The following is a 17,788-nucleotide window of genomic DNA, read 5'->3' as shown; positions in this document are numbered from 1 at the left end:
CGCTGTACACACATGGCCAACAGTTCCACCAACCCCCTTGGCCATGTGTGTAGAGGGCTACTTGGCCGTAAGTTGGCAGTTGGCGCTTGCGCTTGCCGGCCAACCGATTCGTGCCGGTTTTTTGTCCACACATCAAAGGATCTTGGCGCCAATGGCCAACTGCGTTTACACGTTGGCGCTTCATTCAGTTGGTCGTCAGCCGTCAGAGAGGACAGTAGTGATATATTTACGAAAATAATAAGTTTATCTATGCCAATAATAGTGTAGATTTTAGGAAATAAAATAACCTTGCAAATGTTTAATGTATTTCCTAAAAAAGATAAATGTTCTTATCAGAATATTCAAAAAATTGTTAATATTGCAAATAATTTAATTTTACTACGGGGTTATTATTTTTTAATATTTTTTTTCTGACAACGTCTATGACCAAGAATTTCCTAGATTTTTTCATTCCACGTCCATCTTTCATGAAGAGCCAATGCCAAGTGATTGGTTCGCCAATGTGTAAACAGCGGCTCTTATCTTGGCCAAGGGGTTTCACAAAGGGCTGGTGGAACCGTTGGCCATGTGTGTACAGGGGCCATGAAACTATTTAAATAGGTGAATTCTAGAAAGTTCCAGACGTCAGCATCATTTTTTTTGGAAAATTCTGTTATAATTCAGATGTCTAGTGAAAGCCGTGTATACATATGTCTAATAAATTAATAATATAATAATAATGTATAAACTAATGCCTAAATATGTATTAATTTGTAATTATTCTCTTTATTTCTTTCAAATCTTAGGCTAGGCTGTTTATAATATGAATATAAAAGTAAAATACAAAACCACTTACAAAACAATATAAAACACATATAAACACATTATAAAAAACCTAACCTAGGGTGCCGCCAGCAGCGGGGCAGGGCCCAAGCTGCCGGTGGTTAGGGCTGCAGAGAGAGGAACCGTCGAACGTCAAGATCACCGCCTTCTGCATCTGGCCCTTGATCCAGCCACCTAGCGAGAGTCTCTTAAGATGTTGGTCGAGACTCTTCGCTATGAGACCGTTCGCTGAAACTAATTAATTTGTAATTTATTGTTAATTTTTTTAAATTAATTTAATCATGGAATATTAAGTTATGTAAATGAAATTAGCTTATATGTAATACAACAAGGTTTTAATTTGTAATATTTTATCAAATAACACACTATTTAAAATAATTGCGTTTAGTCTTCAGACTGGTCAGAATCATCAGAACCAAAGTCATCAAAATCCTCATCATCACCCAAATCTAAATTATCCATGTCTTTCAGCATTTCTTCAACTTGTGATAGTATCTCTGGTGTCATGTTGCCGTCTCCACATGTTTTATTAATAGCCCTGAAAGACATAAGTACAGATGAAAAAAAAAACGGGTACATTCAGTTTATCAACCAATAGAATAGTACATTACGATACAAGTGCGTAAAAAAGGAAGTTCGAAACGAGTGGCGATAAATTAAAACACGACCGAAGGGAGTGTTTTAAATCGACACGAGTTACGAATTTCCTTTTTGCACGTGTATCGTACGACGTTTTTCAGTACAGATGACCCTCCGAAGTTTCGACCTGGCATATAATGAACCACTTCTCGCACTAGTGCGTAAAAAAAACACCATCTGTACTGAAAAAATTATATTAGCATTCTGACTTAATGTTCAAATTAGATTGTACTAGGTCATGTTTTTAAACTGGCAGTGCATAGTATGAAGAGATCATGCAAGATACAATACTATATTCGCTTAAATATTCGCTTTGCATTTTTTTCCTTGGCATCATGGCATGGCTAACAAATATGGCAAGGCAGAATGCAGATACAAGTTGTATGTTACAACAATATTACTGACTCACATTTATTGAAAATAAAAATAGGCAATTTTTTTGGACAAAAATGATAGTTAAAATAATTAGTGTAAGGTGTACTCGGGTAATTCTGAACGTCAAAAAATTCGGACCTTTATTACTATGGAATCACGGGTGATTATCATTTGAATTTCGGAATTATCCAATTAACGGCATTACCCGAATAAACCTTATAATTTTATATGTCCAAACCACAAAAAAATAGACAACAAAGACTTGTTAACAAATCAAGTAAAAGTTAAGGCAGTTTAGGAATGTGATGTATGGCATACAAAAAAAAAGTATTTGGATGTTTAGTAGCATTTGATATTCTGTTTGACATCTAGGAGTTACTAAATGAGTAAAACAAAATTAGGGCCCAAAATGAAACTCATGCATAAACATGTTATGCTGACTTAATTTTATTTTATCATGATATGAATTTTAACAGGTTTGCAAATGGTCAATGATTTCATATAATATGCATACACCGGCTTCGCGGGGGCAAATCTGTACTGACGTTTAATAGTGCGAGGACACATTAAACTAATTTTATTATTTGATATCGATAAAAATGTCGTACAACTGTTGTGTAATTTCAAGAATTTGAATGAAGAAGAAAATTACATACACAAAAATAAACTTTTTGAGGAATTAACTTTCTTTAATATTTAATATAATTTTCATAATATACAATCAAAATTTTTTTCACATTTTCCATATTTTCGTGACATATGAATTTTACATTTCTTGCAAAAGTAAGTCGTACCTTTATCATCTATATCTGAATGGTCAGGTTTCCAGGAAGTTGAATGATCTTTTTTCTTGCAAGGCATTTTTAGCCGCCTTAAGAAACAAAAAGGTAGATTTAATTGATCGGAATGCAAAATAATATTGTTGTAGGTACTAGATGAATTATTCAACGATTCAATGGTTGTCAAAAGTGACTCGACACAGTCAATGTCAGATATTGGTTGTTTATAGTTGCGATAAGTATAAATGAAAGAGGTTTGCACATAGTTAAACGTATTCAAATTTAGCCATTAGTTTAGTTATGATAATGATGGTTAAAAATTTATTTTTATGGATGTCGATAAACTAAGTCGATATTTAATGAATCACTAGCACTGGTACATTTTTGCCCCTGCGAAACCGGTGTTTGATAATATGTCATAGCCAAAAGGACAGAGGACTGATTTGACTCTATAAATGAAGGCAGCACCAGTTGTGCAATCTTTATGAGCATAGCATTCTTGTTCATATAGATGTTAAAACTTGTGTTAAAACTCAGCATTTGCAATTTTTTTTTAACATTAGCATATCAAATACATTTTTCATATTATTTTTGCTTTTCCATCAAGTGGCCTAAGATAAGTGGATGGACATATAGATACAATAAATAAATACATTATTATACACTGGAATTCAAGTCAAGCATGAAATTAAATGGTGTTCGGATATAACATAACCAATTAAGATTTCCTTACCGCATAATTGTACGTCGTTTTCGTTCGGGTAATCCTTTCAGCATTGCTTGTAGGTCGACATTAGGCGATTTCTCAGTTTCTGGTTCATTAGCCTGCAAATTTAAACACACACTTGCTAAGTGTAGGTAATTTAGCAGACTCGTAGGTCCTACTCCGTACTAGTCATAATTAAAGATGTAATAAACTTTATTAAATTTTTATTGGGTTAAATTGTGGTGTAGGCGAGAGGCTGGCAACCTGTCACTGCAATGCCACAGTTTCGTTTTCTTTTAACCCCTTATTTGCCAAGAGTGGCCCTGAAGCTTTAGTAGTTTCATGTGCTCTGCCTACCCCTTTATGGGATACAGGCGTGATTGTATGTATGTATGTAAACTTTATTAATTTGAACACTATTAAAAACTGTAAATGTATATATTAAATTACTGAGAAAAACTCAAATAATAAACCTAACTTATAAAATGTTCACTCTTGAACAGGTGCATTCAATTCATTCTTCATGTTTATAATTACTAATTATAAAAATACCCTATTTAATGAATGTGTAACTCACCTCAACAGCCGTGTTGCATTTAGCACATACATTTCGTTTTGTTGCGCATTTAGTACACAATATGTGATATGCATATTTTATAGCTTTCTCCTCACACCCGACACATTTTCTGGGTGCTGTTAAGGGTTTGTATTTTTTATACTTAATTTTCCAGTCAATTATATCTTTGCAACGTTTACATACTCCCGTGACGTCTAAATTGTTCAAAAATTTAGTTTTATTAGTTTTATCGTGCAAGTCGTTTTTATATGCACTTTTGTTTTGATGTTTTTGAGGCCTTGTTCTTGTTGCATTTCCTCTCGATGTACTCATAATGGTAATCTAAATATTATTCGGCAATATGTATTTAGTGTTACGAACAGCAAAACACGTTGTTTACAATAACCTATTCTAACTCTAAATCCTCTAATTCCTCAATTGACATTATGACGTTTTTTATCTATTCTCGGCAATGATCATAGACCATACAGCCACATCTCCGGTAAATTGTCTGGCTGCACACTTCATAATAAAAAAACTTGTATGCAATCTGACAGTTCAAACTGACACTGACAAGACACTGACAGATCTGAACGATTTAAGATTATGAACAAAATACATCAAAACATCAATATCAATAAATCCATACTTCGATACTATACTAATATTATAAATGGGAAAGTGTGTGTGTCTGTTTGTTTGTCCGTCTTTCACGGCAACACGGAGCGTCGAATTGACGTGATTTTTTAACCCCCGACGCAAAAACGACGGGGTGTTATATGTTTGACGTGTCTGTCTGTCTGTCTGTCCAGGGAGAATAGAGGTATGTACGTATCTAATCTCCATATGTCTGTCTGTCTGTGTGTGGGTCTGTCTGTGGCATCGTAGCTCCCAAACGGATAAACCGATTTAGATTTAGTTTTTTTTGTCTGAAAGCTGAGTTAGTCGGGAGTGTTCTTAGCCATGTTTCATGAAAATCGGTCTACTATGTCGGGGTCGGGGGTTTTTTCAAATTTTTAATTTTGTGGTTTAAGTGGAATCCATTTGAAGGGATGAAGAGTGACATAGGCTACTTTTCGTCTCTTTCTGACCCCCCACTTCCTTAAACAGGGGGTGGGCGTTTGTATGGAGCATTCCGCAATTTTCGACCAAAAATAGACTAAACTGGAATACATCATGAACTTGGCTTGACACGCTGCCGCGTATCTAGATAATTTGTGTTTTTAGACCGCATTTAGCAAGGTAACACAAAATCTATTACCTCAGACCTGGGCTGGGGTTCGATAGGTAGGTATTATTACCAAGTATTAAGCCCGCCCCAGACGGCGCAACGCCGCGAACGCGAGTGTGGATTCGATACGCAGAAAGTTCCAACTTGCGTTCGCGGTGTCGCGCCGTGATTCGCGCACATAGTCTGGAGCGGGCTTCAGACCGGCGCACGTGCAGTGCACGTCTACGCATACGCATCCGGTGTGGCTCGGTCATTAGCCAGTATTTCTTAGTAGTCTGTGGAGCTAAGATACTAGTTTCTCAGCGAAATTAATTGTAATTTCTTTTACGTTTCTTTGGATCACTAAAGGACCTTCCCTTAAAGTTAACGGAAAGGAATAGAAACACGTTACATGTATGTGTAACTGTGGGTATTATATCCTTTGAGCTGTTGCTGCCGAAATAGACAGATTTGACAACTGTGGGAATATCGACTCGAGTCGCGGTGTAAGACGTGCTAGCAAGCTATTTAGAAGCACAGTATAATAAAGAGTACCTACTATATATATTGTCAAAGAGGATCGAGTATTATATAGAGATATTATTATAGAGAGTTACTGTCAAAGTAAAATGTGTAATCACAGTGCATAGACTGCCATCTCTCGACACAAACTTAAAACTTTTGAACCTCAGTTTTGACAATTTGGCGCATATTCTTATATAGCTTGATATGTGTTAAAATGACAAATTTTAATATTAGCGCCATCTAGCCGAGCGTTCCCCAAAGGTGTATCGCCATCTAGGCCACCGTACCTTTTTCTATAGGGCTTTGAGGTACGTTTTTTTCTTAGACTTTATCCGTCTATTGGCTACGTGCACGACAATTACGCCCACTACCATGTGAACTTGAAGTGGAAAATGTCAAAAAATGACATGTAAACAAACATTATATTTTAACGATTTTTCGTTAATTTTAAATAAATCGAATAACAAGAGCTACTATTTCAAGTGTAATTTAGGTAGATAGATTATAAAGACATGGATATAATACCAAAAATCAGTTTCCAAAGCATTACTCAAGGTATAAACTTCCAACCCCAAACTACAGAAAGAGTCAATAAATTGGTGCTGGCAGGGCATATAAGGAATCTTGAAGAACATAGGAGTAATGGTACAAGTTCTTCGAGCTAGTGATATGGTATTCGCTAAACCTCCGTCCCGTTAATGCCATATAAAACAAATCTAAACGTAAGTACCGCGTAAACGTATCTAAGTCATGTCCGAGGCCGCAGAAATATCCGACACGGGCCTATTCCCAGGCTAGGCCTGAATCTTTAAGCATAATCTTTTACGGTAGGAAAAATACTAACAGCGTATTGAACAATATTAGGTAAACAAAGCTTAAATATAATTTATTATAATGTTTTGTTTTGACATGTCACTTACGTTTTCTTTTCACCGTAGCTATCCATTTAGTTCTTTGATCCAATTTCCAGTGTGCTCTAAGAAACGCATAGAACGTGCAACGACTATTTATGCCATTATTTGTACAATTAACAACGAAACAACATTGATGCCCCATATCAAACATTACACATTGTATTATATTTTATGAGTTTTGATAGATGACAACCACAATCAGTGTCGATTTTGACCACCGCAAGCACTGCGATCGCTTTGCTTACCCCTCCATGCACTTCGCACGAAGCCAATACGTTAAGCGGAGTTACATATGTCTTTGATATTGTACAGTATGGCCAGTCCCGCTCTCCGCTGAAAGTGCCGCCCACCCCCTCTCGGTTACCTAACAGGTCTCACAGTTACCGCCTGTCAAAAACGCGAACAGTCGACCTGTCATATTTCACTCATACAAGCATAGTACGCGTACACCTACACGAGCTTAGACTGTATGCTAGGAACGCGCCTCTTTCATGTATTTGATCGCAAGTGTCCGTGTGCTAGAAGTGCAGGTAGGTAGGACAAGGGTAGGGCCTTATACCTCTGGAACACGGGATGAAGCATATAAAACGAAACCATTTTGACCATGCTCCATGAAGACCTCAGCTAACACTCGGTCAAAAAGTCTACTACTAGTTTCACTTCATTAAATTCATTAGTTTCATTACTGCGTCTAGCCTTAGGGCCCATTTAGACGGCACGAGAACTCGCATACGAGTTTTATTACATTGCGGTATTTAATGGCTGTGCAAAAGTGTATGTGACATCAACAGCCCGCAATGTAACTAAAATCGCATACGAGTTCGCACGCCGTCTAAATCAGGCCTTATTATCCAATTTGGCAACGATTATGCCACAAAGTTGCCGTTTTCTTGCTCGTACTAAGGATTATTTATATAGGATTTACATACATCATACTAAGAATCGTACCTCGATTTTTTAGCGCCACCTATTAAATACTATCATAACTACACTGATGATGCCTACAAATGTATTATTTCCAAATGTGTATTGACGTGATATCATGATTTTAAGATAAAGAAATATGTATTTGCGGAAAATATGATTTTGATCACTTCCAGGCTGCGAACAGCGCCATCTAGTTTTAAGCCTAAAAGGCCCATACATTACAGAGGTACGCTTTATTGTATGATGGACTTTGTCAGTCTAGTATTAAATCGTTCTTGCTCGTAAGTCGTAAGTATTAATAACTATATGATACCCGAGCAATAGTAATAGGTACTTAATCAGAAATTATGTGTAGTATAGTAAGTACCTAAATAGGTACAAGAAAAATCTCCAGAGTTCTAGCTACCGTAGCCGAATTACATTTCTCCGACGCGAAACGAAAACGAAACGCCGCGAAGGCTAGTCTGGCTCTGTCGCGCCAATACGCAAGAGCGGTAGAGATAGTTATCTACGAGCGTTTCGTTTCGTGAGCGTTTCGTGAGCGTTTGTGCCATTCGGCTACGTACCCAGGGTGGCTAGCCGAATGGCACAATCGCTCACGAAACGCTCACGAAACGAAGCGCTAGTAGATATCTATCTCTATCGCGCTTGCGTATTGGCGCGACAGAGCCAGCGGCGTATCGCCTTCGTTTGGCGTCGGAGAAATGCCATTCGGCTACGGGGCCAGGAATGTCAAGACTGATGTAACTTTAGGTTATTTCTCGAAAAGCAGGTAATTAACTGATTAATTAATGTAAGTATTAATTAAGGTCAATGCGATATGGTTATTTGGGATAACATTTTTGTTGATAGTCAGGCAAATGAAACGACTGGCGATTGGTGGAGCTTATTTAATATTTGTTCGAGGAAATCCTCTATGGCATTCACAATGGTCGGTTTTTAGTTGAAACAATCTAGAGATGAATTAATTTTAAGAAAAACCTTAATTCGATTAACTATAATACAATCTATTCTAAAATAAATAACACAGTGACGTTCCTACAAATATACTTAGATACTGGCAATACAAATACAATAAAAAGTTAAGGCGAACCTAACCTAACAAATTTTAAATTGTACCTACCTATTTTATAAATTAGGTACAGATAGGTAGGCAAAATTAATACTAATTAATTCACGTTCTCAAAATGCATGCAAAATACCTTAAATAAAGAAGGTTTAAAAAAGTTGCGCGTCTTGAACGCGGACTACGAGGGTTCCGTTCCGTAGATAGATGGATACACACTGTAAACAATATCTACGTTCTACTCGTAAATTGCAACATGACACACGCCTCCTTTGGGACTGTGTAAATGACGCCCACGACAGGGTATCCACTACCTAGCACTTCGGGATGAAATTTTGTTGTAGATTCAAGATAAATAGGATCTATTAGGTTCGACATAATTAGGTACTAATTTTCAGCGTTCAACTTTTGAGAGCAACCCTAAAACCATAATCAAGTACCTAAATATACCATACTAAGGTTCACTTTGACCGGTTTTTAGGGTTCCGTACCTCAAAAAGGAAAAATAGAACCCTTATACGATCACTCGTGCGTCTGTCTGTCCGTCTGTCACAGCCAATTTTCTCCAAAACTACTGAACCGATTAACTTGAAATTTGGCACACATATGTATGTTAATCTGTGACCCAAAAACGGACATTTAATTTAAATTAAGAAAATTTAATTATAGGGACCACTTTTGGGGGGTAAAAGTGAAAATTAAAAATCAATTTTTTTTTAACTATATTGTATTACATATCAAATGAAAGAGCTTTTTATAAGTATTAAAAAAAAAATTTTTAGTCAAGTAATTTAAGAAAATAGGCAGAGATTAACCACCCCCCCTAACTACTGGGCGTAATATATAAATTTTCAAAAAATACACGAGATAGCCTTCTACCTGAAGATTACAGGAAAGCCTATTAGAAATCTACAGTCAAGAGCAAGTTGGAGAAAACTCAAATTACGAATTTCACTCACTGCTGGCTCAACGAGTTACCAAATCTCTTGAAATTTTGTGAGTGCGTTTGAATATTACATATAAATTCATTTCTGTTTTCTTTGTTTTTGTTATTTTACAGCAGTTGCTATAAGAAAAAAAAACAGGTCATAAAAATGAGTAAAATCGCAAACTTCAGATCACTCAGTATAATTTACGTAGTCGGCCCAAACATTCTGACGAATAGAATTTTAAAATGTTTCATCAACCAATTAAATACATATGTATGAGCTTTAAAAAACTAGTTTGATAGTGATGAAACTCGAATTATGTAAGATGGCCAGTTATGCGGCGTATGTACATCTTTATCGTTCCCTCAAAACCTACATGTTATCGAGTTCTAGAGAAAAATAACTATAAAGGGGTAGGAGTAAAATGAATAATAATTATAATTATTCATTTTAAAGAATTCTTTGAATTGCCCTTGTTATGCCTTTTTGTCAATGTATTACTATTAGTTTGCGCTTAGCACCTATTCATAGAATTGTACTGGAGTCTGGTACTAATTGTTTCATTTTGAGAACTACCTAAAACCACTTCATCTGTACTGGTCCATAACCGTATATTTACAATACTTGGAACATTTAGGCATCCACATTATAAATATGAACCTTGCGCGGAAGAGCTAAATTAAAGTAAAATTGCTTTGCTCATTAGGTATTAGATTTATTTTGGAGAACGCCCAGGTGTGGTTTCATAGGTACCTTTTGGAAATAATTGTGACATCAAACATAGCTTGACTAAATGGTACCATAACAAGTTCAGTTGCAATAAATGCTGATAGTGAAGTGAAGGCTTCTCTGTCTGTCCGATTTGTGACGTTAGCGTCAACTTGTAATAGACACGTGACATTAAACGCAGCGACATCGCCGGGGAATCAACAATGTCTCAGCGTTATGCCTAGATACCCCTAATAATAATAACCTCAAATTAACCCGAATACACATATTCTTGGGGGGATAGTTAAAAGGAAAATAATTCCTATAAGTAGTTTTAAAATTTGGTATTAACATACTAAACGGGGATTAATTAAAAAAAATTGCTCTTAATTCGAATGTCAATGCAACTATTATCAGATTTTTTCAACTAATTTTAGAGTTTAGTGCAATAAGAAAATGTACAATCAGATTACGCACTTCCACCACAAGATTAGTCATATATTCGAGTTTTGAGCATTAATAAAAAAAAGTATTTCTAAAGCAATCCTTACACCCACTGAACAGCCTCCATTCTTGAGGACTTTTTAGTTCACTCTACAATTTCCAAAATTACACGAATTGTTTCCCCTGATTTAGTTAATTTTCTTACTTAGGTTATAACATAAAATAAGACACCGATAGGTGAATTAGGCTTATTAATGATTTTGAAAATTGATTTAGGGTTTCCTTAACAATGTTGACGTCGAAAGATTATTTGCCCTTCTATCTATAGTTTTACAACATTAGCGACTTTGTGCCGGTCTTTGTCGGTTAATCGGGAGACGACAATAACTTGTACTAAATACTATCATTTCAACTCCGATTTACAAATAACAAAATGAAAAATAACTCTTGCTACATCTAATCCTAACGTATGACACTTCTTACCTTTCTAGCACTTACCTACTTAAAAATTTTACGTAGGTAATCTAAAAATAACTAAAAACTTAACAACTTCTGACGGCCGGGGCGCTTATTCTATCACGCCGCCGTTGCTGAGGAAAGTAGTCTTAGCTATCTGAAATAGTTGTTCTGACATTTTGTCACTGGTTTCTTTGACCATTTTGGTGAAGTAGCCGTCAGGATTGCTGAGGAGTTTGTAGGGGTGGTCGAACTCGACCAGGCGGCCCGCGTCCATCACCAGCACGCGGTCCGAGTCCATGATGGTGTTGAGCCGGTGCGCCACCGTCAGCACGGTGCAGTCCGCGAAGCGCTTGCGGATGGTTCGCTGGATGAACTCATCCGTCCTGAAAATAATACAATCATCACAACTTACCATTTAAATGCCTTCATTTCATGTCTACTACTAATCTACCTACTTAATTATTCGAAATAAGTAAAGGTCACTCATAATTGTTACCACTGTTTCGAGTGTTGGCTTTAGTGGTCGGTATTATTCTATATTTTTGGTGAAACAATAACTGTGTACAGTCGATTTCATAAACATGTGTACATTTTTTCACCTTATCGCAACGAATTATGGTGCAGAAATGTACATATATATATATGAACTCGACTGTACAATAATGAATACTTACTTTGGATCAACATTAGCGGTAGCCTCATCGAGCACTAGGATGCGGTTGCCGCGCAGAATGGCGCGAGCGAGGCACACCAGTTGTCGCTGGCCGAGCGAGAAGTTCGACCCGCCCTCCGACACTTTGAAGTCCAGTGAATGTATCGCTAATTTCAAATCAACCTGACAATAAAAAAAGTTTGATAAGAATACATAGAGCCACGTTTTATACTTATTTAGCTACAAAATGTGTCTTACAGCTTCGAGTGCCCTCCATAGTTGCTCATCGTCGTAACAGTTGAACGGGTCTAGATTGTATCGTACTGTTGCAGAAAAGAGGACTGGTTCTTGAGGTATGATGGAGATCTTGGATCGTAAATCCTGCAAGAATAAATATTTATCATTATATTAGGTCAGAACTATTGAATGTATTAGTATTAGCATAGTGAAAATCAGCATTTTACGGTTTTATTAATATATCTTTGTATTGGTCACAGAAATATGTAAGGTGCATTTGGGTAATTCCGAATGATAGAAATGCTCTGGTAAATCCGAATGGGGATGGAAATAATGTGTGATTTTAGATATTAGACGACTATCGCAATTACTCTAATGCACCTTACATATTAGTATTTAGTAAAACTTGCCTGCAACGCCAACTGAGCCGTGTCCACGTCGTCGATAAGCACTTCGCCCTCGACGATGGCGAGCCGGAACAGCGAGCTGATGAGCGAAGACTTGCCGGCCCCCGTGCGCCCCACAACTCCCACCTAAATTATAATCACGTTTTATTGAGAAGCTCAAATAATAGTACATTACGATACAAGTGCGTAAAAAAGGAAGTTCGAAACGAGTGGCGATAAATTAAAACACGACCGAAGGGAGTGTTTTAAATCGACACGAGTTACGAATTTCCTTTTCGCACGTGTATCGTACGACGTTTTTCAGTACAGATGACACTCCGAAGTTTCGACCTGTCATATAATGAATCACTTCTCGCACTAGTGCGTGAAAAAAACACCATCTGTACTGAAATAGTACATTACGATACAAGTGCGTAAAAAAGGAAGTTCGAAACGAGTGGCGATAAATTAAAACACGACCGAAGGGAGTGTTTTAAATCGACACGAGTTACGAATTTCCTTTTTGCACGTGTATCGTACGACGTTTTTCAGTACAGATGAGCCTTCAAAGTTTCGACCTGACATATAATGAACCACTTCTCGCACTAGTGCGTAAAAAAAACACCATCTGTACTGAAAAATATTTTTCCTTAGGTATATCTAAGGCTGCCTTCATTCTTAAATAATGACGTACTTATGAGAGCTATATTTTATTATTTAAACGACATAACGTTTTAATTGGAAATAATAAAAATATACGATCGCTACTTTCTCCATAAAGGATCTAGGTATACATATAGGACTGACGGATATTGTACTACGTAATAATATATATACCTAGCGTTAAATAAATCAATTCAGGGTGTTCGTATCTAAAACATAATGTCTAATCAAATTATGTACATGAACGTAAATAGTGTTTACCTTCCATCCATTTTCAATGACTAGGTTAAGATTTTTAAGAATTGGCAGCTCTTCTGAGTTGTACTTCATAAAAACATTGCGGAACTCGACGCGGCCACGCCACGGCCAGCCCTTCGGAGTTTCCTTCACTGAAAGGGAGGGGAATTTGTAATTTTAATACCTCTATAATATATATTTTATACCTGAAGCTGTTTTTGTTTTGTCACAGTGTTCATACGGCCACAAAAGAGAATATATCACAAGGGCGGCACGATGGTAAGATTGGTAGGTACCATAATATTTCATTGTAGGTACAACATATAAATAGGCAAAATTTGTCCCGTTTAAAAATAGTTTAGTACAGTAATTGCTACTGATCTATAGAATAATTTTAGAATAAAAATAATTGCTTGTAAATTTCTTACCGCCCTTTTCCCAGAGGGCCTCGCGTTCTATGTGTGTGTATTGCAATATTCTCTCAACGCTCGTCATCTGCGAAATGACTTCGGCCGTCTGTCGCACGCCGAACTGCAGCATTCCGGTTAGGATCAGAGTCTGCGAGATGGCCAAGCCCACGTTGCCGGAGAAGATGGTTTCTACACACAAACACGTTACACCTTAGTAACGGAAGTAAAATTAGGTACATCTACTAAGCAATGCCTACTCTTATAAGCAGCGTTACAAAAAAATATGATTGAGAATAGTTTCCTCGTTCTTTCGACATTTATTAAATAAAATAAATACTATAATTTGGTAAAATTACATTTCATATTCAGAAAGCGACAATGACCATTCATCACCACAAAAATAATTATAGTTTTTACTAGGTACATAAAATAAAATAAATCTAGTATATAGGTATGTATTTGGAGCTCATAAGTAGATTAAGTAGATAATAAATAATCCTCTAGGAGCTCGGAGCCTAGGAGTAAAATACTTACTGCTGTCAATGACAAGGAAAGCGACGATCACGATGGCTAAATATATGACGCAAATAAAATCGAGCCAAAATCCAAGGGTCACTCCACTTGCTAGGTAGCTGCTCCATGTCGAAGTGTGAATATCCTGAAATAGAGGTTGTTTTATTGAAATATACTTGTTTATAGAATCGTCCCACTATATGAGTAAGTCTGCAAAGATTTTAATAGCCCCGCCTCTGTAAACGTCATAATGTCATCAAATTTCCATTTTTTACAAAACTAAAACTTTATATTTGCACTGTAGAAAGTAGATTTACCTGGAAGCGATCGAATTCTTTTATTAGCCGCTCCTGTGCCCCTGCTGAACGTATAGTGCTGATGCCGTTCAATGTAGCTGACATGTGCGAAAACACGGGACTGCGCGCTGAAACACAATCAAATGAGTTCAGTATGCAACTACAGATGCATATCAATCAATCAATCAATCTTTATTGCACCATGGTAAATATACAAAAGATGTTAGATTATTGTTTTAAAAATACAAATAAACCATATTTTGGGGATTTCCTGCTACTAGTAGTATTATAAATATTAAATTCTTGTTTATAAGTAGGTAGTGACCAAAATATCAAAGTACATCACTTACTAGTTCCTTCTAGACGTTTAATGGACTGCGCTGATTTCAGATAAATTTGTAGAATAACGTAAAACAGGAGCAAGATGATCGTAGTTGGCAGTAGAGTCCACACGAGCGCCGCCGCGTTCAGAGCCAGGATACTGAACATCACCAAGTAGATCTGGATACATTCCAGGAGGAACCGAGGAAGCAGTTCATCTAGGGAACCGATGTCTTTCGAAAATCTGTTCAAAATGCGACCTGAAATCAAATTAAAGTAGTAAGTCATTTACACAAGCTTTTTTCACAGACCGCTATGTTAAGTTAAAATAATAATAGGTAATGGACCAAAATATAGGTAAGTTCTAAGATACGAGCATTAAAGCGGTGGGAGTAATGTGACAACGTCACTGCAGGCGCACACATATCAAGCTATAGATGTAGTGCGAAAGGATTCGTATTTTTCCGGAAATGACCGTATTTGTCATGCTAGTTCAGTCAATGTCAGTACATTTTGTACTGAGACTGACTGAAATAGCATGACACGTTTATAAGTTTCCGTAACAATACGAAGGCAAATCTTTTCGCATTTTACATGGGGCGTTTTAAAATGTCATTCAGACCTACTCGTACTTCGGGAATCGTTCGGACCAGCGGAATCTAATCAGGCAAAATGGGTAATCAAGCCGGCTATGATGAGTGATGAATACCTGACGAGTTGGTATCAAAGAAGCGCATGACGCCGCGGAGCATGGAGTGGAACATGTCGTTGTGCAGGTTGCGCGAGGCCGTCATGCACACCTTGAAGAACATGAAGGCTCGCGCCGTGATGAAGAAGATGCAGCTCACAATCAAAGCTGTGTACACGTATAGGTACTGCGCAGTGTCCAGCGGACCGATGTACGCGTGGATGTCTAAGTCTGAAACGTGACACGAGGTAAGTATGCTACATATGGTTTGAAGTACTTGTATTTGAATACCCTCTGTTTATACCTAAGGGGTGCCGAGTTCGACGACGGAAGGGAAAATTTGATGGTCAGATCTATAAACGGCTCCTTTCCGCTAGGTAATTATTTTCCTAGATTTATATCTCTCTAATTTGTTACTTATCTACTAAGTACTAATGATTAAGGAGAATCTAACCTGATTCTAGCTCAATGCCAGAGAAGTAGCTGGTTAATGAAAACGTTGTATTTGTTGGCGCCTCCAAATTGCGATCGTATTCTTTGATAGTGCTGTTAGATAGCCTCTCTTTCTTTAAAGTAACTTCATTAGTCCTGAAAATGACAATCAAACATTAGATAAAATTAAATAGTAGGGAACTTGCTTTTGACTAAAAAATATACTGAGTATACAAGAGTATATATGTTATGGACCAAATGATTAATAAGGGCATTATGTATAATGCCCGGGCATTATGAATAATGCCTAGCTGTATTGGGCAAAGTGATTAATCATTGTCTAGACGCCATTTTTTATCACATTGCCCGGTCATTATGATAATGCTACGTGATCGTTGGGCAAATTGATAATAAGTTTAACAAGTTTGCATGGACGCCATTTTTTATCACATTGCCCGGTCATTATGATCCTGCTACGTAATCGTTGGGCAATTTCATAATAAGTTTAACAGGTTTTTCTGAACGCCATTTTTTATCACATTGCCCGGGCATTATGATACTGCTACGTGATTGTTGGGCAATTTGATAATAAGTTTAACAAGTTTGCATGAACGCCATTTTTATCACATTGCCCGGGCATTATAATACTGCTACGTGATTGTTGGGCAATTTGATAATAAGTTTAATAAGTATACTGGGTGTTTCCTAACAAATAATGAAATGTAAATTGCGCTTTCTTGAATAAGCATACTAAAAAGTATGGCGGTTAAAAAACCGCCGCCCTTAAATCTCAAGGAAGGTGATTCTCAATTCGTCTGTATTTTTTTTTATGTTTGTTCCACGATATCTCCGCCGTTACTGGACCGATTTAGAAATATGATTGAATGTAGGTATATGCATACAATACAGATTGGTCTCACTTTTATCAGAACCCAGTTCTGATGATGGATCCTGGAGAAATCGAGGGAACTCCTCAAATCTGAAAGGCATACATATAGTAATTTTTTTATTTAAAGGAACAGCATGCATTTACGTACGCATTCTGCAGAGCTAGTTCATCATCTAAGTTTATTAACAATTGCTTTTTGACACCTAAAGTGCTATTTTATCCCTCTCCTAGCGAGAAAGGGACACTTGGTCATACCTACTAAACAAACTAGGCGTTTCACCATCTTTGCCATGCGTGAAAGTACACTTTTATGATAGCGCTTACCGGTAGCTCTGCCTTATGGCTCTCGCCCTCCCCCGACATCATCTATGTCTCACTAAGGCTCGAAGCGAGCTCTGATCTGCGGCCTATGTCGGACTTATCGTTTATTATTATTATTCAATTATAGGCGAGCAGCTATTCAGCTGATGAGCCTATGTCACACAGTGTCTCATGATTTATAGTTAGCAAAGTCATGTCACTATCTTATTATTTAAAAGCCACTTGTCTAGTCTGTTTTTAAACACATTCACTGAGGGAGCAGTAACAACACTATCCGGTAAACTGTTCCAAGCCGCTACAACACGATTGGATAGGGAATGATATGCAGCTTTAATAGTAGTAGGAGTGCGAATCAGTTTTTCTAAGTTACTCTAAATCATTGATTATAAGTCCTATCTTAGCCATCCTTGACATCAAGAGGTCCTACGGCACTGCAGGCGGCTCGCGACGGTGTCGTTTGTAGTTTGATATGAAACTGTATACAGTCTCTTGAATAGAATGGCACGAAAGTCTGCTGAAGCTGCGCCAATCCATCTTTCATCCAAGCTTTGCTACATGTTTTATTATTACTCTGCCCAACAGAGGACGGGCATTATGTATAATTCCCGGGCGAAATTGAGCTATTCGGTATGATTATTATCACTTTGCCCAACAGAGGATCGGCATTATGTATAATGCCCGGGC

General features: G+C 37.2%; 2 protein-coding genes across 3 annotated transcripts in view; both read right to left on the bottom strand.

Annotated features, from left to right (window-relative positions):
- Positions 1 to 1,138: 1,138 nt before the first annotated feature.
- Positions 1,139 to 4,302, bottom strand: LOC125240964 (uncharacterized protein C9orf85 homolog). Its single transcript, XM_048149186.1, has 3 exons — positions 3,899 to 4,302; positions 3,349 to 3,440; positions 1,139 to 1,360 (listed from the first exon to the last, which is right to left on the bottom strand). Exons 1-3 carry the CDS (start codon positions 4,208 to 4,210, stop codon positions 1,207 to 1,209), a joined length of 558 nt encoding a protein of 185 aa, XP_048005143.1. The 5' UTR covers positions 4,211 to 4,302; the 3' UTR covers positions 1,139 to 1,206.
- Positions 4,303 to 8,327: 4,025 nt separating this feature from the next.
- The window catches only part of LOC125240731 (ATP-binding cassette subfamily C member 4), a 71,289-nt gene continuing 61,828 nt past the window's right edge, over positions 8,328 to 17,788 (bottom strand). For both annotated transcript variants that reach the window (XM_048148768.1, XM_048148769.1), the window contains exons 15-25: positions 15,917 to 16,050; positions 15,484 to 15,693; positions 14,804 to 15,034; positions 14,475 to 14,581; positions 14,179 to 14,302; positions 13,663 to 13,833; positions 13,259 to 13,386; positions 12,359 to 12,481; positions 11,970 to 12,092; positions 11,734 to 11,894; positions 8,328 to 11,442 (exon numbers count right to left, since the gene is read on the bottom strand). In XM_048148768.1, coding sequence (XP_048004725.1) covers positions 11,169 to 11,442; positions 11,734 to 11,894; positions 11,970 to 12,092; positions 12,359 to 12,481; positions 13,259 to 13,386; positions 13,663 to 13,833; positions 14,179 to 14,302; positions 14,475 to 14,581; positions 14,804 to 15,034; positions 15,484 to 15,693; positions 15,917 to 16,050 — 1,786 coding nt within the window. In that variant the 3' untranslated portion in view covers positions 8,328 to 11,168. The remainder of the gene's footprint in view (positions 11,443 to 11,733; positions 11,895 to 11,969; positions 12,093 to 12,358; positions 12,482 to 13,258; positions 13,387 to 13,662; positions 13,834 to 14,178; positions 14,303 to 14,474; positions 14,582 to 14,803; positions 15,035 to 15,483; positions 15,694 to 15,916; positions 16,051 to 17,788) is intronic.

Source organism: Leguminivora glycinivorella, chromosome Z (genome assembly GCF_023078275.1).
Source record: "Leguminivora glycinivorella isolate SPB_JAAS2020 chromosome Z, LegGlyc_1.1, whole genome shotgun sequence".
Lineage (NCBI taxonomy): Eukaryota > Metazoa > Arthropoda > Insecta > Lepidoptera > Tortricidae > Leguminivora > Leguminivora glycinivorella.
The sequence above is the reverse complement of the archived record's forward strand: the minus strand, read 5'-3'. Positions and strand labels throughout refer to the sequence as shown.